General features: G+C 32.0%; 1 protein-coding gene across 1 annotated transcript in view; it reads left to right on the top strand.

Annotated features, from left to right (window-relative positions):
- LOC130899971 (protein GDAP2 homolog) overlaps nt 1–26,460 on the top strand; it is a 96,177-nt gene that overhangs the window by 26,359 nt on the left and 43,358 nt on the right. Inside the window, exons 3-7 of the mRNA XM_057810242.1 lie at nt 5,812–5,954; nt 7,697–7,829; nt 10,071–10,180; nt 13,572–13,713; nt 15,733–15,830. Of these exons, the coding sequence (XP_057666225.1) occupies nt 5,812–5,954; nt 7,697–7,829; nt 10,071–10,180; nt 13,572–13,713; nt 15,733–15,830 (626 nt within the window). The remainder of the gene's footprint in view (nt 1–5,811; nt 5,955–7,696; nt 7,830–10,070; nt 10,181–13,571; nt 13,714–15,732; nt 15,831–26,460) is intronic.

Here is a 26,460-nt window from a genome sequence, read left to right as displayed (position 1 = left end):
ATTTTCCGTTTCCTTATCTAAAATTTAAATTTCGTTTAATAAATCCCATATCTTTCTTAATGTTGACGAGAATACTTTGAAACCTTATGCAGCCGGAATTGAGACGCTACCAAACTGCAGAGTAACAGCGATTCGCAAATACCAAACGCTAGCAACTCACTATATTCTGCTGCTCTTTGCTCAATCATGCAGAGATCAAAGATATGATTTTGTTCAATAAAAACAATAGGTTTGTTCTTGATTTAGGAATGGTTCTGATTGAAGAGAACTTGAGAAACCGTACGGATTCCAAGGTATTCTCGCAAGCACTTTCATGGCTTTTTTAGTGAAACACTTTTGAAAGTTTCAAAGAAGATGCCAAGATCTATAAAAAGGTGTTTGGGATGCGACAAGAGAAACGATCTAAAGCGTTAGTACGGTTGTTACGAGTCTGTCATGAAATTATGGCGTAGGTTTGTCAAAATGATCAGATGTTTACAAAAACTGTGTTAACATTGGTATTTCGTTTCAAAAAGTACTTGATATCTTTCTTAATGTTGACGAGAATACTTTGAAACCTTATGCAGCCGGAATTGAGACGCTACCAAACTGCAGAGTAACAGCGATTCGCAAATACCAAACGCTAGCAACTCACTATATTCTGCTGCTCTTTGCTCAATCATGCAGAGATCAAAGATATGATTTTGTTCAATAAAAACAATAGGTTTGTTCTTGATTGAGGAATGGTTCTGATCAGATTTTCACAAAAACTATGTTAACATTGGTGTTTCGTTTCAAAAAGGAGTTGATGTCTTTTTCAAGACCGCTTGACATGATCCAATAGGACGAAATGGATTTTTTCGACAGATTTCGAATAACTAAGCCCACATTTACGGCAATTTATCTTAGTATTTTCTAAAAGTGAAGATAAAAGTTTTCGAGTCATGAAACCAGGTATAATTTTAACTATAGAATATAACATACAAACCCGAAAAATTAAAGTAAGTAGTTAGTTCTTTCTGATCCTTGACATTCTAAAGACATACTTCCAACTATAGTTTAAATAAAAGACAATCTTACAATTATTAACATGTTTAATTCTTTTCACAACAACACCCTAACCTGATCCATAATCTTTTTTATCATTGACAGCTTTCTTGTTCCTTGTTTGTAAACCATTTCTAGAAATTCTCTTTTCCTATTATTAAATATACATTCAATTATAAATATTAAAAAATTCTTTCAATGGTTCACATACAAAAGAGACAGCTATAATAATAAAAAATATCTCGATAACTCATGAAAAATTTATAGTTAATTTCATAAATTTTAATACAACTACGAATAATTTAACTGATAGCTGATACAAATCTTTGAGATGTAAAAGCTGAGGAAAAATTAATTTTTTATGTTAAAACAGAATTTCATTTTAATTTTGTCTTTATTTTGATATTCGTGATCTATTATTATTATAAAAATTGATGAAATCAAGAAAAATTATCACGAAAAACATATAAAAATGTCTAAGAAATAAAAAGTTGAAGAAAAATAATATAATAATGTATATTAAATAATATATAATATAAATAAAATAATCAATTAGATTTTAAAACTTTTTCGAATTTTTTAATTTGAAGATTGAGAAGAATCATTTTTTTTCTTGTGCTCCTCTAACTCTCGTGCTTATTTTCTTTCCATAATTTCATTTTCCTTCTCCAATAATATATTTTTTTTTCATATTTATTTTTCACTTCTATCAACGGATTAGTTATTGATCTAAGATGTTGGTTCTTTAATTTACGAGAGGTAAATTTCAGCCACTGCAATCAAAAATTCACTGAATCGTCAAATACTACTGTAATCACTAAAGTACTCACATTATCCGAATCAAGACCTTTTTCTGATACTAGTTTTCGCTTTTCGCTCTCCGGCACTAGGTAGGTAGGTGTACTCTGCAAAACACAATGAATCACATGCCAAACATCAAATAACTTAGTCTTTCTACAAGGTTTCGTATTTAGCTTGGAGTTGCTTAATACTTTCCCCCTACGGATACTTTCGCGTTGAATCCACTTCAACATTTTTTCATGCTTCTTTCCAAAAGTTAATAAATGTAAATTAGATCAATGTACCACGGGTTCAAATGTCTAACCTTTTCATGTGTTTGTTACTTTATTTCCAATAATATCCTTATATTTCTTCAGCTCCTCAAGCCCCTTCAGCCCCTTTTTTCCCAAAATTGGTACTACGAACTCTTTTTGTAATCATTGTCAAGAATAAACCTGAATAAAAAAAATTATTACAATTCAAAATAATAATTGTGCATCAATCATGTGAAACGTTTAATACTTACGATTAAAAATAATTGTTGAATTGAATAATTGAAATAACAAATTGAATTTAATAATTAAATTGGCAAATAGAAAACACAAACAGCACGCTACCAATGAACGAGACAAAATAAATATTAGTGACAAAACAAAGATCTGTTAACCATACGAGGTCTTGCCATTAAATAACGAGACTGGTTACGAAAAAGGATTTTATTATAAAAATTATTCTACATTCGAAAGCTCCCCTTCAATATACTTCGCTCCCCTAGCCACACGCCTTTCCATACGTTTTTTACATTGATCTAAGCAGTGCTGGAAGTCTTCTTTGGTGAGCGCCTTTAGGAGCTCTGCCTTTTTTTGTTTTACCGCTTTCCTCCACTCAAATGGGGTCCCTTTCAAAGCAGATTTTATCTTCGGAAACAAAAAAAGTCACACGGTGCCAAGTCTGGTGAGTACGGCGAGTGTTCGAGCACTGAAGTGCGCTTACAGATCAGGAGTCAGATTTTTTGGCACCAACTTCGCATTTTTTGTCATGTGTAATTCCTCATGTAAAATTTTTCATCCGACGATCTGCATGCACAATTTGGTTGATTTTGGTCACTGTTTCCGGAGTTGAAACAGTCACAGGACGACCTGGGTGCTGGTCATCTTCAGTGGTCTCTCGGCCCTCACTAAAGCGCTTACACCACTCAAAAATACGCGCACGTGATAGATAATTGTTCCAATAGGCCTATTGCAACAATTTATAGCACACTCAGTCGAAGTTTTTTCTAATTTAACGAGAAATTTGAGATTGATACGTTGCTCGTGTTTTTCGCCACACATGGTTTTCTGTACGAGAAAAAGGCACGTTCGTTTCAAACCGCTACTGTACAAATACTATAATAGTGACGGAAACGTTTTTTGGGACGTGAATAGACAAGATATCTAGATACCTAACGCACTACTCGCTTTTTACCTCACCCGTCAAAGGCGCCCTCTAGGCGTCAGATCTCGTATATTAATTTTGACAATGCGTCTCTTATTTTGGTCTATTAACGTATCGTCTCGGATTACCCAATTTCCGTGTTATATTAATGCGACTGTGAAGAATCATAAATCTAACTATTTAACCTTTACTCACTATTGTATTCGTTAAGATTTATTGTAAACTGGCCGTCCTCAACGTCTTACTTAAGCGGTTTCATATGTCCTTTAGACACTTAAAGTTTCATCAACTTATCAAATTACTCACCCTTATTTTTGTATTGATGTGACTCTGACGACCATAAATATAACTTCTTAACTACGGTCAGACTTGCCAACCTTCTTTTAACGCCTTAAAGGAGCCTTTACTTAATAGACCGTTATAAATCACTTTAAAGACTAAGTTGAAGGACCTTTCAATTTTAAGGAACCTTAGTTAAAGTGACAATTAGGGTGGGATTATGAAACTTTCGTTAGAACACATAACATTGTCGAGATCTATTCAAATATAGGAGATCGGTGCCATCTCCAATGAGTGGCACACCATCAAGGGGGAAGTGATTCGCGGGCAATTGAAAATTCTGAATGACACCAAAAGATGCAAAAAATGTGACGTTATAGCCTCAAGGCATCGTAGTACTCAAGTCAATTTACGTAAGAAATTTTAAATGGTACTTGACGATTGACCTTCAATGCGATATTCAATGCTTTCTTATCACCTTATAATGAAATTGAGATAAGCATTCGAAAGTTGTAAGTTGGGAAGAGTAAAATAAACAGTAATTTGATATTGTAATTATTATAGAATAAACACGAAATTGTAAAACTAAAAGTTTAATAAAGAGGGTTTCTATTGATTACCAAACTATTTATTACTTTATTAAATCAGGGATTATGGACCGTCCATTTATAGTGATTTGCGGGTGGTGGTGGAAGGGGGCTAGCGAGAGTAGGCCCCGCTCTGAAGGAGGGGTTACGGAACCTCCCCGTTTTTTTAATTAGAAGATAAACTTTGAGGTTATGTCCAGTATACATCCGCACTGATCACTACAAATTGCAAACGTATTTAGGAGTTCTTCGCGCCCCCGGAATGAGCTGTGAGCGTCGCCCCCTTAGAAAGAGCTGCGAGGGATGCCCCCCAACCCCCCGGAAAGAGCTTCGAGAGCTTTCCCCCCCCCCAAAGGGAACCCTTCTTTAAATAATTTAAAACTCAGGTTATATTGGGTGTATATTAGTACAGACTACATAGTACTTATACATTGTTAATTTTATAGTTGGTTGAGGTTTTAAATTAAATACAAAATAATAATAACCTAACCTAACCCTACCTAACCTAACTTTCTTAACGTAAGGAAGGCGAACAAACGATGAATGAAAATGTAACGCCGTAGTGTCACCAACTCTGCGTCAAAATTTTGAGTTAAACAATGTTTTAAAAAAGGCCAGATTGTCGAAAGTGTGAAGTAAAAATGAAAATATCAAACTGAATTGAAATTTGGCATTGAAACGTATTAGCATTCTTGAGAAAATTTCATTAATTATATAATCCGACTCCTAAACGATAAATGAGTACATTGGATACACCATGCATGACAAAATAGAAAAAGCGTCTTAAATGAGTTACATTCCGCTTCGCATACAGCTGAAAAACACACATTTTCAAAAATTCATTCCTCAAATTTACGCAATTTAAAATTTCGTATATAAACTCCTTACCTCATGTACAATTTGCCAGAAAAATGTAAACATCCAATTCGAAGGTCCATAATCTGAAGTATAACCAAGGGACAAATCTTTTTTTACAGCTTTCGGTTGCAATATTAACAACCGCATTCCTTACAAATTGCCATTTTAGCATGTAATATACTTTTTTTAATACTAAACGTTGCTAGTGTCTCTAAAACATAAGCTTTATAGCTTTCTTAAAAATATCCCTTACACCTTATTCAATTTTATTTTAACTCTAAGTTTTGAATGCGTGTTGGTCAACCAAAGCATAGATATTCATTGATATGGTTTTGGGAAGAATTAATCAAAATTAGTATATTAGACGTTTAGACTTAAAAGGTTAATGGAAGACTTAAGGCTCGTTCAGTACAGGTAATATAATTTTTGAATGGTCGACCCATTATCTAGATATAGACGAAACGTACACCCATTTACTCAAACTTGTCAAAAAAATTCGTCTGGTAATATTTCAAGTCAATAAGTCTGCCTCCTTCTGATACTTTATCTTCATATTGATTTTCTTCAGTATAAATAGAAAAAACGATTCCTCCCGTTTGATATCATAGATAATGTAAGTCGAAATAATGTCATAACGGACTCCTTAGCTCTAAAAAGCTCCTATACATTCTCAAGGATATCTTTTTTCAGCATCTTCTTCGCTCGTGATTTAGTTTACTCAAATCAACGCTAAATATGGTGAAAAGAACCGTACATTAAAGTACATCAAGAGGGTTTGTTCATATTGATGAACTATGATTGAACAAAAAGAAAAATTATCAGATAATTTGTTGCCTGTTATTTTTAGGACTGGTGATATATCTTCTTTACAAGTAGACGCCATAGTCAATTCAACTAATGAATCTATGACGGATAGCAATCCGGTTAGTGATAGAATATATCAAATGGCCGGTTCAGGATTGAAAGAAGAACTCACTTTAGACATTAGAGGTAAGATAGAAGATAATACGTTCACGCTATGTTATGTGTAAAGATTGGTAAAGGTAAAAGTCCACGTGGACTGACGGTTTGTAAGATTTTATACGGGAAGTAAATTATTTATCATTGCTTAGTTTGGTAAGGGTGCCGTGCGTATTTATGAAATATTGATTGATCCTCGCATAACTGTCTTCTGCAATTGATATTGGAATAACTACTATATATTAATGTGTAGAACTTTATAATAAAATTTTCATTCATTAGCCAAACATTGATTGATCCAAAGATAATGATCTAAAATCAAATAACAGAAAATGTATTATAAATTGTCATTATCCAAATTCTGCCATTTATGACTGATGTTGAAAAAAAGAATTAAATTTTGACAAATATGCGAGTATTATTTGATTGGTTATAGAAATTGGTTTACACTAAATAACAACAATTTGTAAAGTTGAATTTTAAGAATTTATATCTATCAACACTATTCTAATTATTATGACGATCTAAAATATCGAATGTTTATATTTACGGTTGACAGTTCAGTCCAATGTGCGCTCAGGAATCTGTTTGAGTGTTTTAAACCCGTACAGGATCTTTAACTTTAGGTCCTATCCAAACATCAGAATTTTTTTGTTTATTATCATTTTATTCATTTAATTAACCTCCTAGAATCTTTTAATCACTATATTATGACGAACTCGTCTACGACACGGGTGGTGAAGCCAGTCCTGTCTGGTTATAATGGAACTCTAAAATTTTCGAATACCACAAATCGTTTGAAGTTTATCGACGCCTCTGATATTGAATTTGATGCATTTTTTTTATAAACAGCGGCGAGTTGTTTGTTATTTTTTTAAACTAATTCCGTCTTCTAAGTAAGAGTGTATTAATTTACCGCACCGTTGAAAAACTGTTCAAATAAATTAAGAAAAATATTACTTTTGGATTTTCTCTTTCCCAAAATCTCAGTTTGAATTTTCCGTCAGTACTTATATTTTTGAATTTTCTATTATACCTTCTATTATACCTTCTTTATTCCCGTCTTTTATGGTACTTTTCAACGATTGCCACTTATTTATAATTATAAGATTACAAAATTGACAAAGCTAGATTCAACATTAATTTATTGTTTATATATTAAAGTTAGTCCACTTTGGTATTTCATTGCCACGTTCCCAATAAGAAACCACTCTTATATATATATTTATATAGTCGCTTCAGGCCTTTTAGGCATATAGCGAGGAAGTGATTCCCTTCCACCCTTTCCTATTTTTTGCTTTCGTTTTCAAGTCCTGAATGCCCCTCTCTTCCTTGGATCTTCTATCTTCTCTGCGTACCATCTTTTCCTTAGTATTCCTTTTTGTTCTATGTACATCATTTTTTTTGTTGCTCTAATATCTAGCATTCTCTGTATGTTATCCAGCCACTATATTAATTTTACTGAAACAGTGTTCCAATTATATAAAAAATTCTTCTGTTTTTAGTATGCTACCGTTATATTTCATTGAGTCAATAACTGATAACCAACAAAACACAAAAAGTATGAAGGGAATTTCTCCAACAGATCTAAGAAATGATTGAAAAGAATTTCTTCATTTATTGTCTTCAACAAATTATATACCAATAAAATGATTTGTTCTAATGGTTAATAACATAGTAGGATAATTTTTTTTTGTATTTATTGAGTACAACAATTGATTTCAATCAATTTATGAAGTTATTTAATATTAATGATTTGTTATACATTCCAGAATGTCGAACAGGAGAAGTAAAAGTATCTCAAGGACATGCACTGCCAGCACGATTTATTATTCACACCGTAGGCCCCAAATACAATATTAAATACAAATCCGCTTCGGAAAACACCTTACATACTTGCTACAGGTTAGTTTAAAAATAAAATGTAATATTTGATTAGTAGTTAAAACTGACAGAATGTAAATATTTTTCTATTAAATTTTAACTGCATAGTCTACTTTGAATTTCAAATAACAAACTACCACATTCGCAAATATGAGAGCATAGTTTTTCTCTTCGCCACTTATATTTGTTTCAGCAACAAACTAAATTTCATATTACCCCCTCTCAAGCATTTAATACTTACTTTTACGTCCTAATTTTTTAGAGCTATCAAGAACCAAATTATTAAGTTGTCGTGTTTGTTTTTAAACATCCTGTATAAAATATTTGTAACATAAATTAATCAGTTTTAATTAATAACATAAATTATACATTTAGTTACATCTGTAATTGATCGATAATAACATTTTCGATACATTATTTGTAATATCAAATAGTATGTTGTACAACTTATATCTTAGGTCTAGCACGTTTTGAACACTTTACTTTTCCTACAACCTATATTACACTCAGTATTTTGCACCGGTGTAGAAAGTTGCACTATTGTGGAATGCACTACTTTCTTCACTAGCTCATAAGATTAAGTTGGAATTTCGGGAACCGTTGGTGATATTCATACTGAATACACTGTTTACACTACCACTACATCAACACTCACAATTACACTGTCTGACGAACGTTTCGATAACCAAGTTATCGTCTTCAGAGATTGGAGGTCTTATTTATTCCTGAACTATAGAGTGGGCTGTGAGGAATTGCCCCTAAGCTTCTCTTACATTTAGCAATTTCAAAGGTTTCAAATGCATCCAATAATTTATTATTGGAGACATTTTTTAACAATTTTACATTATTAATATTTATATCATGGTTATGAGTGGAAGCATGATTAGGAATACTCAATTTTTCGGTTGGTTCATATTTCAAATGAGCTATGTGCTCTTTAAACCGGACAATAAATAATATCTTAGTCTGCCTAATATACTTTCCGTCACAATCACCACTGCTAATTTCATATATATCACAAATGTGTCCAATAATAAATTGTTGGATGCATTTGGAAGCATTAAAATTGCTAAATGTAAGAGAAGCTTAAATATGGCCAAAGAGCTAATTCCCTATAGTCCATTCTATAGTTCAGTAGACAAGGAATAAATGTAAAAATTCTCGTCAAGGAGGAGGTTTTCAGCTGGAATTAATTTAAGTTTATTGTGAGTGTTAGTGAAGTAGTAGTGTAAACAGTGTGTTCAGTAGCTCATAAGTCGAAGTATTAAGTATTTCATGTGTATGTATATATATATATATATATATATATATATATATATATATATATATATATATATATATATATATATATATGGATTATTTATTTACAGCTGTCGTTGCCCAACCGTGATATCCATCTGTATCTATCTACCCACTCAATTTCCTTTAAATCTCTCTTCCTTGTTTCTTCATCGACAAGATTTTCTGAGTATTCCTTTTCTCTTCTACAGAAGGGACTCCAGTACCATAACAATCGATTTTCCTCAGTATATTCAATAGTACTTTTATTCATATTTATCTGTCCACTTATCTCATTATTTGTTATTCCATTTCCACCGCTGCGATTTGTTTTCATCCTTTTTATCGATCACCCAGTTTCCAGCCTCGTATGTCATTATACTTGGAACCATTTTTGTGATATTGTCTTTTTTGTCGAGTTCGTATTCTACAGTATAGAATTAATGCATTTTCGTGTCTGCCTCAGCCTATTTTTTATTTCTTCTTTAGTTGCTCCGTCCTTTGTGGTGATAAATCCTATTTGAATTTATCTATCTGTCCAATTTCCAAGTTTTCATCTACTTCTAGATTATTTACTCTTCCATCTGTTATTTTTAGATATTCTGCCTTTTTTGTATAGTTTATTACTTTCCTACACTCCTTCCTATCCATGTAACCCAGATAGTCCTCATCCTCTGCTATGACTACTTACTTTTCCACAAAAATTAGTATAGTATATATGTTGATTTCTGACACGTAATTCTTTTTAAAATGTGTTAAGTTGTAGCATGTCCTTTAATTGTTACAAACTGTTTGCTTTATGTATGTTTCTTACTGTTATATTCTGAAAGATTTCATTTTGTTCCATAACTCTCCATATTTCTTTTCTTGCGTTTTCTATTAGTTGTTGAATTGTGTAGATGTGATCTATTATCTACCTTTCTGCCTTTTTGTCCCATATTCATAACAGTCTTCAAAAATATATTTTTTTTAATTTTATTTCAGGAACGTTCTGCAGAAGGCCACAGAAATGGGTCTACATTCAGTAGCAATTACCGTGATTAATTCTGTTAAAAGAAACTATCCACCAGACGAAGGAGCTCATATAGCACTGCGTGAGTTTTGAATTAACTTAATTTTTGGATAAGTGACTGTATTTTATAAACATTACCTACTTGTATTTTTTTTTGAAATTTTCTTCTTATAAAAAACTAAATTGTATTGTAACAAAACGAGATATCGACTGTTTATCTTAGAATTCCAGATATCAAGGTTTATAACCTTTAAGGAGAAAGTTTGAAGTGTTTTTAAATTAAATTTAAAATCAGTCAACTTCAACTTTCCTCTTTTAGTGTCATAATTTAGAATTTTAAACAAAATATCTGAAGAACACTCCAGGATATTCGTTAATTGCATAATTATATAAGCAGAGGCCAAGTTACAAAGGAAAGAAAAATAACCTATTTAGCACCATTAAATTATAGTCATATGAATACACTTCGCTACAGCGCAGTTAACCATCTTTCGGTAATTCTTCAAAAGAATTGAAAGACAATATGGCCGACGCCCACTTGTCGTATCTCACAGCTAGATGGCGCTCGCGTAAAAAAGTTGCAAAAAGTGCACCTGCAAGACTCGTAAACCCCAAGAATACAGGTGTTTGTGTATCGTGGTTATTATAATGGTCAATATTATTATATTCACTTAGTATTATTCATCTTAGCATGGAATGAATCATACTTACCTGATAAATATAGTCAAATGCGTAAATAGCTTTTATCTGATTAAGCAAATAATTCAGATAGTTCGATAGAAGATAATGTGTTGTTCGCACCGATTTTCCATCAATTATCAGTATCAGTGTTGGTTTAAACGTGATCCGATTCAGAGAAGATTTTAACTACTTTTTAGTGAATTATGCTCATTTCGCCCTCTAGTTCTCAGTAAATTTTTCAAATTTCGGTATGTAATTATTGTTATTCAATTATTAATTTCAAATGATACAATAGTACAGTAAATAATCTGAAAAAAAGCAAAACCTCGCAATTTTTTACTCCTACATCGATGTGTACAAGAATTTGGGATTAGGCTCATTTCACCCTCTAGTTCATTTTCTTTACTGTGCCATTGTATTTAAAATAACATTTTAAATCTTAATATAGGTAAAATTTGGCTTCTATTAGTTCATTCATTTTATATTCATCAAAGTCGATGTCGTCTTCGTCCTTTTCAATTACTGCATCCAGAATAAGTGGCATTGGCAAAAAATCATTTTTAAAAGTTCATCGGATGCAGGCGGTTTATTTATCATAATAATAAACCTTCATTAAAATGCCATCCGCAATCTGTTGCTCGGATGTTTTCATTTCCAAGTCACTGTTGAATTTGATCTTTTTGTGTGCAGTGGGCAGAAGGGTGTTTAAAAAAAAAGTGATATGGAATCCGAATTGTTGCTAATAGTCCAGTCGATAGAAGTTTCCTCCTGAAACTGCAAAAAAGGAAGTTGAAATTTGGCATACCCGTAGTTTTGATTGTTTTGAATATGAAAACAAAAATCCATCCTGTGAGTTGATCACATGGGAATGAAAACTACCCCTAAACGTTTGAATCGATTTTTATGAAAGAAGGAGTAGTTTTTTTTCTGAAAAATAACCATGCCCAATGACAGAGTGGGAATTTCATTGGGAGAAATTATGTCTTCAATTTTTTTTCACTTAGACGCTCGGTTTTTAATTGGAGTTTTTGCTTGAAAACGCGTGAACTCGAATTTTTGAAATTTTAATGCTTTTTCGTGTTTACCTCATGCTTATTTAATGAATAGTTGTAAAATTTATACACCATTCTAAAGTAATGATCTTATTTTCCCGCAGACAGAAAAAAAGTTATGAATTTATACCACTTAGAGGTGGTCTCTGCTCCCGTTCGGTTAACCCTCTTTGATTTTTTGTTGTGAGGTGTCAATTACTATAACGATTATAAGAGTTTCAGCTTTCCTTCTCGCGATGTCAGCTCAGAGTGATTTTTGGTCTCTAGCAACTGGACTATGAAGCTTGAGATGTATACGTTTGGTACTTCCTGTACCACTTGGTTAGGTTATGTGTTATGCGTCATTTTCGCGTTTAACTCGTAATGGATCACCAAAAATACGTATAAGGTGTCTCAGAAGAAAGTTCACCTTTGTATTGCTTATTACATGAATAGTTATTTGGAGGGGCGAGGAAGGTATGTCAATCGGTAACCTGGCTCTTGGGAATGTAGTCGCCATTGAGCTTTTTTTGCGACTGTAGCGCATGGAAAATTCTGCAATATGCTCAATGTTCGTCACTTAAATGTTGCATCAGTCGTTCAACTGACTGAAAAATTGGTCGGGAAGTTTGAAGAGATGGGATCAACACTTGATAAACCAAAAAACTACTACTCGATATGGTCGTGACGAGCCAGACTTGTCTATTAGGAAGCATGCTGTTGCTTTAAACGTGCATAGATTTTCATTATTCTACATTTCACAACAAGATCTCGGATTGCTCCCTTACAAAATTCAGTTGGTGCAAGAGTTGAAGCCCCAGGATACTGGTCAGAGGCTTGACTTTGTATTGAGTGTTTTCCAACGATTACCAACATCTTGTTTTCGGGTGAAAGTCATTTTCATTTTAATGGACACGTCAACAAGCAAAATTGCCGCTACTCGAGTGTAACTAATCCAAAACCCTTACGTTCGGCGTCTATAGTGACGGTGTGGACGGTAGACCTTTTTAAAATGAAAAGAGACGCATAGTTACAGTGAATTCAGAGCGTTATGTTTAGATATTAGACGACTTCTTTGTGCTTGAACTACAAAACTTTAACGGTTATAATTGAAGAACACGGTTCGAGCAGGACATAAATTAACCTCCACACAATCCCGATTTAACACTTATGGGCTTATGAGGGGTTATGTCTGTTATTATTGTGGTAGCAATAATTACAAGGGTAGTTATAGTAGCGCCATCTTTGTGTTGATGTGTGAATAGTCTCTATTCTCTCTTACCAATACAACAATGTCAAATCTAAAGTTTACATCAAAAAATCTACTTCAGTAGCACAATTAAAAGAAAATATCCGTCACCAAATAAAAGTCAACGCGGAGAATAGCTGCCTAGTTGTCATAGGTAATTTTGGTGCTCTATTAAATGAATGTCGTTAGAGCAACGGCTTATACTTCGACGATGTTATTTTTAAAAAATAAATTCTCAAGCAATGTTTTCTAATATGTAACTAACATTTTTTCAATAAACTCCTCATTTTTCTTAAAATTGTCTTTATTTAACAATGAACTTTCTTTTAAGACACCTTGTATTTTACATTCTTCTAATTAATAAGATTCGTGAAATTTTCTGTTTGTTTTCGTCAAAAAAACCCTGAAACACTTGAAGTTTTTCCGTAATATTGGTGTAGCAAGTTTCTTCTATAAAAAAATAGTTATATGAAAATCGTTTGTTTCAAATTTGTTTTTTTTTTGTTTTCCAGGTACCGTGCGTCGTTTTTTCGAAAATCACGGCAGTTCGTTAGACACTGTGATATTTGTTGTCGATAAAGTAGATTTAGGTATTTACGAAGTTCTTTTACCGTTATATTTTCCACGATCCAAAATGGAGGAAGAATCGGCCAGGTAAATATCCATGTACAAAATTCATTATTTTCTGTAATACAGTTTTACATCTCATGTGAATACAACTCTTACTATTGCACTGTTATTTATGAAAAATTTTCCTAACCCTTGTTATTGTTTAGCTAAACTGTATGCCACCAACAATAAGTTGGGTTGCCAACCATACTTTAGATTAATGTATAACTATTCTTTCTGTAGATTAAGCAACATCAAAATACTCAGAAGCACGAGATGAAAACTGAAATGAAGAAAACTTCTTCAATTCAAATATAAAGTCAGTGTTCAGGATCTAGTTATGATGAGAATGTGACAACAGCAGAATTAGCATTAACATTTCACACTGTGAAGCATAATTTATTTTATAGTAGCATGGATTGAATAAATAAATTAAACAAAATTTTATATGTAGATTCCAAAATAGCCAATAAAATACGCTTGGCAAGAACAAAAATGGAAGCTTTAGTAACTGAATTATTAGGTCCATATTCTATGGAAAGTTTTATCAATGATTTAAATGATGATGTATTTTTCTGTCTTCAGACAGATGCATCAAATAAAAAGAATATTAAATCATTTCCTCTAGTGGTACAATATTTTTCAATTAATGAAGGTATCCAAATCAAACTATTAGATTTATACGAAAATTCTAACGAATCTGCTGATGGCATGTTAGAAGTTATTAAGAATCCATGGAATTCTACAACCTGTCATTCAATCAAGTATCAAGTCTCAGTGCAGACAACTACAACGCTAATTTTGGCATTAATCACTCATTATAAAAAAAAGTGCCAAATCAATTAAATGCCAACTGTCATGCACACATTATATTGTTCATAATACTGTGAAATTTGCTAAGGACATTGAAAATATTGTTTTAAAAATATACAGTCATTTTTCAGTATCAGCTTGTAGAAGAGAAGAACAAAAAAAAATGTTTCTATGGTTGATGATGAATTTTATGAAATTAAACGTCATATTGGCACTCGTTGTCTCTACTTCCACCTTTTTACTTAATTGGACACCAATATGTAATCATTTCATAAGTTTAGGTGATAATTGTCCAAAAATTATACAAGAATTATTAAAGCTAGGTGATTGACAGGATCAGGAAGTTGTTGAAATTTATCTACACTTTATAAGTCACATGCTGAATATATTTAATAAAATAATAAAATGTCTGGAAGGAAATGATGTAACCATACTGGATGTATATAATATTATGTATATTTGAAGAAACGAATTAGAACGTTGAAAAACTGATAAGTACTTTGGTTATGAATCAAAAATGAGATTACAAAAAATTGGAAAGTCATCGTCCGAAACATTCAATCAGTAATTTTTCACCTTTTATTGATATAAGCTTTAATTATATGACAAAATGATCTGATTTTAGCGAAGATAACTGGCTTTCAATACTTCCTAACATGTCTTTGAAAAATGAGGTTAAATTTGAACATTTTGAAATGGTAATTACCAAGGCCAAATTAAATATTAAGATGGACGATTTATATTCCAAGACAATAAGATTTAAAGAGATACAAAAGAAACTCACTAATGATAAAGAATGTTCAAAGAAAAGTACAATTGTCAAATGGCAATATATACATGGAAATGTATCTGATAGCTTACTAAATGTAAAAAAAAATCTTTTTCACTCTCCGATCTCACCACTTCAGCTTTCACTGGAAGAGATGCTTAGAAAGTGGCGAGAAAAAAGAAATAGAGCATTAATAAATTTAATTAAAAACGAATTGTTCATTTATTCAAATTTTGATTGTCAAAAAAGCTTTGAAAAATAGCAAAAAATTGTTAGAATGTGCTAAAAGTACACAAAAATATGTTTGTAAGGCAATACAAACATAAAATTTTAAAAAATTTTTTCTTATTGTAACTATTTTATGTTTTTTTTTGGCAAAAAAGTTGGTAACCCTAACAATAAGTATAGTGTTGTAAATTTAAGATTCAACAAAATTTATTCCAAAAATTTTTTTTGTCATTGTCTGTATTTTATTATTTCAGATATCAATTGCCTTCCGATATAGGAGGACCTGACGGGGAACCAATCATGCCTGATAGACAGATACGAATAATTGACAATCCACAGCATAGTTTGCACCGTAAGTATCACAAAATAAACAACAACATAAGCCATTCTAACATTGTGACTTATTGCCTATCGAAAAAATAACCTAATGGGCAATGGACCAAAAGGAATATTTTTAAATATCTTGAATAAATTTTCAATGATAACATTTGGAACCAATTTTTTTTAATTAATCCAAACAAGATTACCGTGCGGTTTATGTTTGTTTGATTGATGGTCATGACAAATACTTTTTTCTCAATGTCTTTCTATCTTTTGTTTGCTTTTTTATCCCTTCCTTTTTCCTCCCCTTTATCTCAGCAGCTTCTTCCACGTTTTCAATCCATGCTTTTTTTGGTTTTTCTTTATAATTTTTACCTGCTATGGGAAAAGTGCCGAAAGGATTATTTTTAAATAGCTTCAATATAGCAAGAGGAAAAGAAGTAGACAAAAAAATGGTGGAAGGAAGTAGTGGAAGAAGACCTTAGAAAGAAAAACATCCAAAGCTGGAGAGAAAAAGCAAAGGACTGAAAGGAGTGGAGAGAAATTATAAGGCTACAGACCTAAATGGTCTGCATATAAGCTTCTTTCATATTTTGAATCCATGTTTTTCTCGGTTTTTCTTTATAATGTTTACCTGCTATGGTTAATGAGCCAAAAGGATTATTTGTAATTAGTGTGAATATATTTTTTTAATGATAACTTTTGGATCCAAATATATCACATTACAAAAGTTTTTTTCCTGGGGTCTCCAAAGAATTATTTTTTTCTCAATATTTAATTAACATTAGTCGAGCATTTAATTACACAGGCCCTAACGAAGCCACGCGCATTTATAATTCTTCATAAAAGATAGTGTTCTGCTGAGAAAACTCGGAGAAAGTCAATTTTTGCGACGTCCAAGAATAGGAGAATATTAATGTTTCCTTTATATCTCGATCGAAAGTACGTACTTTAGTCCCTAATAGCAGTGAAAGAGTTTGATATTTATTCCCTGTGAGAAGTACACGCGCGCATTACATTACACGACCTTAAAGTTGAATTTTCTACCCTTGTAGTGTACTTCTCACAAAAAGTAAATGTGAAATTTTCGTCCCTGCATGAAAGTACTGTTACGAGCAAGCTCGCGAAATGGGTCCTTAGGCCGGCCCTATCCAGCCACATTGGAATTTGAACATTTGGCAAATTCGCGCGGCGCCTTTTTTTATTAATGGCAGACGCGCCTTTGATGAACTTTTTATTAAAGAAGGCGATTTATTACAGTATTTCTTTTATATAATTTTTATGAAAGTCTATTTATTCATTTCTTGTGTTTCTTTTTGCTCTACAACTTTGTAGAATTCTTTTTGTGGTATATAAATAAGTGTGTGTAGCGCAGTTTAGTTAGATTTAAGTCGTAGCGAATAGAACGAATTAGTAAAAGTAATCGCAGAAATTATTTAAGTGATATTAGGTCAAAAGTTGAAATCACGGCCCCGCACGTCATGATGCCCGAGTCGAAACCGAGACTGAGAACTTGTATTTGCTCAGGTACATACATAAATGAAAATTTTAGATTGTTTTGTAATAATATTTTAGATTGTTTTGTAATAATTGTAATGTTTTTCTTTTTTATTTATACGACTTATTTCGTGGGGCGAATTAATAGACACTGTCTCTCACGTTCTTAATTTATATAATTTCGAATGGTGTTGCGGGTTGAGGACTGAAAATAAAACTGTCCAAGAGTTTTTTAAAATGCCAACGTTTCGATTTTTATTTGATCTTTATTAAGGCTTCTACATTCGAGTCATATGGCACAGAGGTAACTCGAATGTTGAAGCCTTGATAAAGATCAAATAAAAAATCGAAACGTTGGCATTTTAAAAAACTCTTGGATATCTTTATTATGAGTCCTCAACCCACAACACCATACATACTAGGAAGGACAATAATATCAACAATGAGCTCTTAATCTATTTAAATAATATACACTACACTAACTTATAATAATTCACTATCACTTAACTAACTTTAATAATTTATTTAAATTGATTTTCTATTTCGGTCTGTTCACTACGACTGTTTATTATAGACTGAACTAAACTGCGCCACATAAACTCCTTATATATTCCAAAATAACTATCAAAAGATCTAGAAAAATAAAGAAACAAAACAAATAAATAAATGGACAATGTAAATAAACCGCTTGCTATAAAAAATTGATATAAAAACAAAGATCAAACGATTTCCGTGTATTTCATCTAAGGGGGCGCCTTCGTCGAATTTCCGAATTCCACTGAATTCAAGCAGGACCGGTTCCAGGGCGGAGATATGTTTGTAACATAATATAAATAAAAGTTTAGGATTAGTGAGCAGTTTAATTACTCTCTCGTATATAAAAATAGACTAATAATTATAAGACTGTTATTGACAAACAGTTATTTTATCAAAACAATTGAAAAAATTGATAAAAACGGATGTGCTTACTAGGTAACTTCAAGTTTTAAATTTGTATTTTTTATTCATAAAGTCAAAATTAAGTTTGTTTTGTTTTTGATCAATCCTCTCAGTATTTTTATTTAACTTGTTCTAACATCTTTTACAAAAATAAATGTTGTACGGTTTATGAGATTTGTACATTACAACTCTGTTCAATGATTCCTATATTATACTGGACCCTCAATTTCGCCACTTGCAGGTAGATGTCACCACTTTCCTATAGTGTTTGCTTTTAAATTAGATTAACTGGAATAAATCGATCAAAATTCTCAGTTCGTCTAGCTAATTAAATAGAACATGTTGTTATGTGGGTTGAATGTCAAAATAACTAGTTTAAATCAAATATTTTCTGAACTTTCGATCATTAACACACAGTTTTTTTAATTAATTAATTTAATTTTTATGTAAAAAACAATTCGGGCACCGTAGCACCATCTAGCGCATCGATGAACAGCTGTTTACATTATATTACAGAATTTGTTCACATCATGAAGTATTAGTTTAAATTATTGTTAAAAGATGTCATCTGTGAGGTATTTTGCACTTGTTTTTTTCAACCAATCATTGATATACTTTCGGTTTTAAAAACTCAGGTATGTTGTTAAGAAATGTTTATAAAAATCATTCTTCAAAGTAAACAAAAATACAAGATGTCAAAATTCTTGATAAGTGATAGAAAAAAAATTGTTTTTCTGCGTATCTCTCCAAAATATACATTTCCTGGCTTCATTGTAGGGAGCAAAGTCATATTTTTCCTTCCTAAAGTCATGAAATGGCAATTATATTGACATTTATAGTAAATATATATCTCTAAAACCCCTAAAACAAATCAGGCACATTTATTTGTCTGCTAGAGAACCGGAAAATGTAGAACCAAATGGTTGGAAAAAATACTACTGCTACTAAACCTAAAAAAAATTGCGGAATTTTTAAAACTGCCTAATGCCATTAATTATACCGGACATAGTTTCAGAAGAACCAGTTTATGTGCATATTTTGGAGTAGAAATTCTTGCTTTAAAAGCTTGAACACACTAGTAAACATGTTTTTGGTCCAAGAGATGTGCCTAAGTTTGTCTATAGACCAATCCTCGTCTAGGGGCCTGTTGCGAGAACAAAAATCGTAGGTCTAGGGTCTCCCGACATGAATGGAAGACTTCATGCAGAGTTAGAAATGTTGCGCAAAATTTTGAAAGTATGGACGTCAATCGGAGCCTGGAGACGTCCCAGTCTGTTGCGTGCTTCGACTGTTTTCGTGTTCGGCTCTTGATTGGGTTCTTTATTTTTTGTTCATACCGCGTTTTGTGAAGGTGTGGTCGAGCGAGGAGGTTTTAAAACTGATTGAAAATTTCCAAGCATCTCATCATTGTTTATGGGATATTCAAACTCTCGACTACAAAAACCCAATAAAAGGAAATTGGCCCTGGAATCTTTGGCTGCAAAGCACAATGTGACAGTGGCGGAGGTTGAAAAGAAAATTCATAATCTATTTAGGTTTACTTTGATATATTATACCTACTGTGTCATGCAAAGTATCTTTCCCCATTGTTGATTATCCTGAAGTCTCGACAAATCTATCGCAATTATCCCATGCTATTCCCGAAGGCAATATGAATGTTGGATGTACTCCAGAGGGACATAACCGTTTATATGAAATGGTCGAATAAGCTGCAGAAGCTTCTAACTCCAGTATACTTAAATAACTAGGACAGTATCCTTGTTTATTTAAATTTTTTTACCAGCCAGACTTTTAATCCCTCTTCCTAATAATATATGTTTTCTTGGCTTAATTTTACCTTTTGTGATACTATAAATAGAATTATGCGAATAACAAGAAGCTAAGTGTTCGACGCGATCATTGATTCGGTTGTCAACACCACTTAAAGCTGTAAGCCAAAACAGTCGTAGCCATTTGGGTACCATGCACTCCCCTTTGTTCAAAGATTCGCAGACAGTTTCTTGTCGGATACTTGCGTCACTGTTTTGTACAATTATTTTAAAACAGAATAAACTGAAAATTGGACATGTGATAATCGGTTTTCAATACCCCGTGAATTTTCCGACTTTCCGCTGTAACACTGGAAAAACGCGGCCTGGAATTTGTCGGAAAACAATACATTTTGATTTAAATAAAAATTTACAATCAATTCAACTAAAGATGACGTATGTGGTCATTGGTTTTCAGTACCCCGTCATTTTTACGGGTTTAGGTCGTTAACACGTCAATAGCGAAAAACTTTTTGTCTAAATTCGTATTTTAGATGAAATTTGCAATAAGTTAAGCAAAAAAAATATTGGTGATGAGTTTTCAAGACCCCGGGAAATCGTCCTATTTTTCTCAACCAAAAATTGAAGAAACAGTTTTTAAAAATGGAAAACTTGCTCTAATAACAATACCAACGCTTTGGATACAAATATTGTGCACTCTATCAGGAAATTTGAATGTTTTCACAACAATTGTCATTATACTTTCGTTATTTTCAAGTTGTATCTTCTCCTACGTTCATCCACAGTCACCATTTTCCGTATTCGTCCTTTACTTTGCATACCGTATTTTCTAAGTCATCTCTCTCGTTTGACATATCACCTAATCATCTGCAAATTGGAGGTTGTATAAATCATCGTCGATTTCCTCTTCCAAATTGTTAAAGCTTTTGAAATATACATTTTGAAAAGTGTTGGTGACATGCAGCACCCTTGTCTCAGGCCTTTGTTGACTGTGAAGGATTCCGATACTTCATTTTCTATTTTGATTGCTGATTTAATAACTTTATATAAGCTCTTAATGGTCTTTGTGAGAGTATGGTTAATGTTGGTATTCTCAAGAACTTCCCATTATTTTGATATTGGTATGTTATCATAGGCTGAAAGCTCAGATACAAAATGAAATAAGACAAATGTTTGTAGATAGTATTCTATTTGGAGTTTCTCGTGGACATATACGCAAATTTGAAGAGGCTGTGCCCTGAAGAGTTAAATTGACTTGTTTACAGTAGATACATATAATATGTAAAATTTAAGTCGTCGAACTTATGTCTATTTTGTTTTGATGTAGAAAATAATTGGTTGAAAATATAAACAATAATATTTCTGAAATAATTGTTGTAAACATTCTCTGTACTGTAATGTTCACGTAATATTTGCTTAAATCTACGTAGATAAGTACAATGTATTTTTATACTGACAAATGAAAAATCGCGCGATAACTTTTTGCCGAGTTCTCGTTGAAGATGATAAATGAAGGTTTTGTCTTTGATTATGAAGATTATTGTAAGTACTTATTCCATTATTTTCCCTAAAAATAAGTTATTTTTATTCCTGTTGAAAATAGAGTAGTTCACTATCTGAAAATTAAACTTTATTGAAGTTCAAGTTGTCGTTTTTGTTCGATTTACAAATGTTGTTTTTACTGCCAATGCACTCCACTATAACACATCTATACATTGCCCTAACAAGACAAGGAAAAAATATTTTATAAGAGACTTTTTCGTAAAATAAGGTTCCCAACGAATTTTCACAATAAAAAACATGTTTTTGGCATTGAATAGTACATGTTTCAAAAGCTTTAACATTTTTCTATTCTTACAATTAGACATAATCGTCGTTTAGATCAATTCCCAAGTCCTAGAAGTCTGCCGATTGGCGAATACAGCTTAAAACCTCTTCAATCAACTCTTCGGTTGTGAAGTGCGTCACTACCGAATGTTTCTCCAATTCAGGAAAGAGATGGTTATCACTGAGGGCTAAATCTGAGCTATAAGGTGGGTTTGAGACAGTATTCCATCCAAATCTGTACATCCGTCTTTGAATTCTCTGCATCATTTGCGTACATGCTGCACTGGTGTGAGAATCAAGTGGAAGCCCTATTATTCACGGCTACCATGCCAAGAATGAAGGGAGCCGAACTACGCGTCAGTCTCGTTTAACAGCGTTCCTAGCGTCCGTAGTTCCTTGAGATCCGTATTTTATGGACAACCCTCGGATGTTCATATTTTTAAAACTGAATATCATACGACCATGAGGTATGGCCCTTTTTAGATGCACTGCATATTAATTCGATACTCAAATTTTTTCCACACATTGGTTAGCATATTTTGAGTGATAGATTCGATGCCTGCTCTAATATGATTATTCAATTCAACCAATGTTGAATATAAAAAATAAAAACCCCCATACTCCCATAAAACATGTCAGAAATAGTAAGGTTCGTTGACCTCGGAGGCCAGTGAGGTCCAGTACGGCCGATCCATCTCTGAGAAAGCTAACCAAACTGTCTTACATAAAGTTCTGTTGATATATGAAATTATTTTCAATATGTTTCCAAGTGAGAGATAGTTTTCTAATAGTGTTTTCAGCAAAGGAAGGGGGCCTTCATAAAATGTATTCCGTGAGATTGCACAAAAATAATTAACTCTTTGAGAGTTCACCAAGGGATGTTAAATTAAAGTGGATTTTTGCGGCCTACGTCTTCATTGGACTCACAGGGGCAACTTTTAAAAACACTGAATTGCTTGTACCATCTTCTAATGCTCTGGACTTTAGAAGGATCAACATTATTTGTGGTATGACATTCATGTTGCAAGGGAATCCCTGATTCGCATCTAATAGAGCATACGACGTCTGGCTATTAAATAACAAGACTGCGCGTCTAGAGGGCGCCATGGATGAGTGGGGTAAAAAACAAGTAGTGCGTTGGGTATCTAAATATCTTGTCTATGCACGTTCCAAAACACGTTTCCGTCACTATTATAGTATTTGTGCAGTAGCGGCTTGAAACGAACGTGCCTTTTTCTCGTGCCGAATACCATGTGTGACGCAAAACGTATCAATCTCAAATTTCTCATTAAATTGAGAAAAACTCCTACTGAATGTGCTATAAATTGTTGCAAGAGGCCTATAGGGACAATTCTCTATCTCGTGCGCGTGTTTTTAAGTGGTGTAAGCGCTTTAGTGAGGGCAGCGCCTAGGTCGCCCCGTGACTGTTTCAACTCCGGAAACAATGACAAAAATCAACCAAATTTTCCGTTCAAATCGTTGAATGAGCCTTCGGATTATTCCAGATGCTGTAAATGCCAATAAAGAAACGGTTAGAAAACTTTTACACGGGAAATTACAGATGACAAAAGTCTGTGCGAAGTTGGTGCAAAAAAATCTGACTCCTGACCAAAAGTATTTGGCCAGTAAGCGCACTTCAGTGTTCGAACAACCGCCCTACTCACCAGATTTGGCACCGTGTGACTTTTTTGTTTCCGAAGATAAAATCTGCTTTGAAAGGGACCCGATTTGAATCGATGGAAGTGGTGAAACAAAAAACTGCAGAGTTCCTAAAGGCGCTCACCACCGCACTGCTTCGATCAATGAAAAAGTGAATGGTGAGGGGAGGGGAGTATATTGAAGGGAAGCACTCGAATGTAGAATAATTTTTATAATAAAACCCTTTCTCGTAACCAGTCTCGTTATTTAATAACCAGACCTCGTATATCTCTATCGTGCAGACGACATTTTGACAACTACTGAGCTGGACGTTGACAGATGCGCGCTACTTCTATCTAGCGAAAACCACGTGAAACTCTAAATCTCCCTATCTTTAACTCTATATTGTTTGGTTACATTTATATCGGAGGATTTTTTAAAATAATATTACCGGTTCAATGTCAATAAAAACAACTCATATTTTATATGTCCATACCCAAGCATTTTACACATTAGAGTCACAATGGAGTTCTAGAAATCATTCATGTTGGCATTTAGTTTGTTGATTGTTAAATATCTCGCAGATTTACACGTTTATTTTTCAGATAAATGAATGAAAATATAATTAAATAAATTGTGTTAATAAGTACGTATCATAATATACACAATTTAATTTAATTGTCCTTGAAGGATTCAGTAATATATAAAGAATGTCGTTAAACGTAATAAATTTTAGAACAAAGTAATTTAATTTTTCTTCTAATGTTGACATTTCTTTTTTTTATTAAAACACTTCTTCTTATAAACAGCGATGTCCAGAAGTAAGCAATACAATGCTCAGAAGTACCAATTTTTGTATTCAGAAGAAAATTCTTTACCTTTAAACGAAATTTCGACAAAAAAATAATTTTTCACTAAATAGAACTTGGATATAATATTTTCCGTCAACTTAATTTCAATTTTTCACCAAATTAAAATTAGAAAAGCGTATTTTACCAAATCAAACTCAGTGGACAACTTTTTTATTAAAATAATCAGAAAAGCAAATTTTTAAATTAATCAATCCTAAAAAATTGAATTGGAAAAACGAATTTTTGACTGAATCATACTTGCAAAAATAAATTGTTGACCAAATTTCGCCCAAAAAATAAATTTTTCACGATATAAAACTCAGTAAAGAAAATTTTCGATTACGTTTTAAATAGAAATAATAATTTTTCACCCACTTAAATTTAAAAAAGCGAATTTTTCACTAAGCTAAAATTGGAAAACCAAATCAAACTTGAACTCAAACTAAAAAAATACTCAGAGAAGCAAATTTTTGATTGAATCAACTCTAAAAAAAAACAAATTTTTTTACCAAATCTCACCCAAAAAGAAAATTTTCACCAAATAAAACTTTGAAAAGTGAATTGTTTATCATATTTAAATATGAAACCGAATTTGTAATGAAATCAAAATCATAAAAGAATATTTTTGACCAAATTAATCTCAAAAAAGTAGATTGAATAAACATATTTGTGACCAAATTAAAATCCTATAAACGTATTTTTGACTAAGTGGATTTCAGGAAAAGCAGATTTTTGACTAAATCGAATTTGTTTGAGAAAAATGTATAATTTTGAAGAAACTATACTCATAAAAACCATTTTTTCACAAATTAAATCTAATAGTCGAGTTTTGACCAAATTAAACTGAAAAATGTGAATTTTTAATCACAACAATTTAAGAGAAAATCAAATGTTTGACCAAATTCAAATTAAAAGACAGTTTTGACCAAATTTCGCCCAAAAAATAAATTTTTCACGATATAAAACTCAGTAAAGAAAATTTTCGATTACGTTTTAAATAGAAATAATAATTTTTCACCCACTTAAATTTAAAAAAGCGAATTTTTCACTAAGCTAAAATTGGAAAACCAAATCAAACTTGAACTCAAACTAAAAAAATACTCAGAGAAGCAAATTTTTGATTGAATCAACTCTAAAAAAAAGCAATTTTTTTACCAAATCTCACCCAAAAAGAAAATTTTCACCAAATAAAACTTTGAAAAGTGAATTGTTTATCATATTTAAATATGAAACCGAATTTGTAATGAAATCAAAATCATAAAAGAATATTTTTGACCAAATTAATCTCAAAAAAGTAGATTGAATAAACATATTTGTGACCAAATTAAAATCCTATAAACGTATTTTTGACTAAGTGGATTTCAGGAAAAGCAGATTTTTGACTAAATCGAATTTGTTTGAGAAAAATGTATAATTTTGAAGAAACTATACTCATAAAAACCATTTTTTCACAAATTAAATCTAATAGTCGAGTTTTGACCAAATTAAACTGAAAAATGTGAATTTTTAATCACAACAATTTAAGAGAAAATCAAATGTTTGACCAAATTCAAATTAAAAGACAGTTTTGACCAAATTAATTTTAGAAACAGGATTTCATTGGAAACTTTTGACTGAAGTTAATTTTTGTCCAACTCAAACCTATAAAAAAACTTCTTACACAATTTATATTCAGAAAAGCAAATTTTTACTAATTTAATTTCAGAACAGGAAATTTCTGATCAAATTTAACTAAGAAAAGATCATTTTAAACCAAATTAATTTAAAAAAAAAACGAATTATTCACTACAATATGAAATAAATAAAATAAAAAATGATTTTTTCCAAATCTCAATCACCAAAATTAATTTTCGATTGAATCACACTCGCAATATCAAATTTCTGATTACATCTCACCATTTCACCAAAAAAAATTCACCACATTAAATTAAGCTAATCAAACGCAGAAGTCAACTTTTTTATCAAAATATAATTAAAAATTAAATTTTTTATCAAATTAATTCAAAAATTTTTGAACGAATTAAAATTAGAGAAACAAATTTTTGCTGAATCACATTCGAAAAAATAATATTTTTATCAAATTTCACCAAAAAACAAAAGATTAGAAAAGCGAAATTTTCACCTAATCGAACTCCAAAGT

The sequence above is a fragment of the Diorhabda carinulata genome, chromosome 12, assembly GCF_026250575.1.
Source record: "Diorhabda carinulata isolate Delta chromosome 12, icDioCari1.1, whole genome shotgun sequence".
Classification (NCBI taxonomy): domain Eukaryota; kingdom Metazoa; phylum Arthropoda; class Insecta; order Coleoptera; family Chrysomelidae; genus Diorhabda; species Diorhabda carinulata.
The sequence above is the reverse complement of the archived record's forward strand: the minus strand, read 5'-3'. Positions and strand labels throughout refer to the sequence as shown.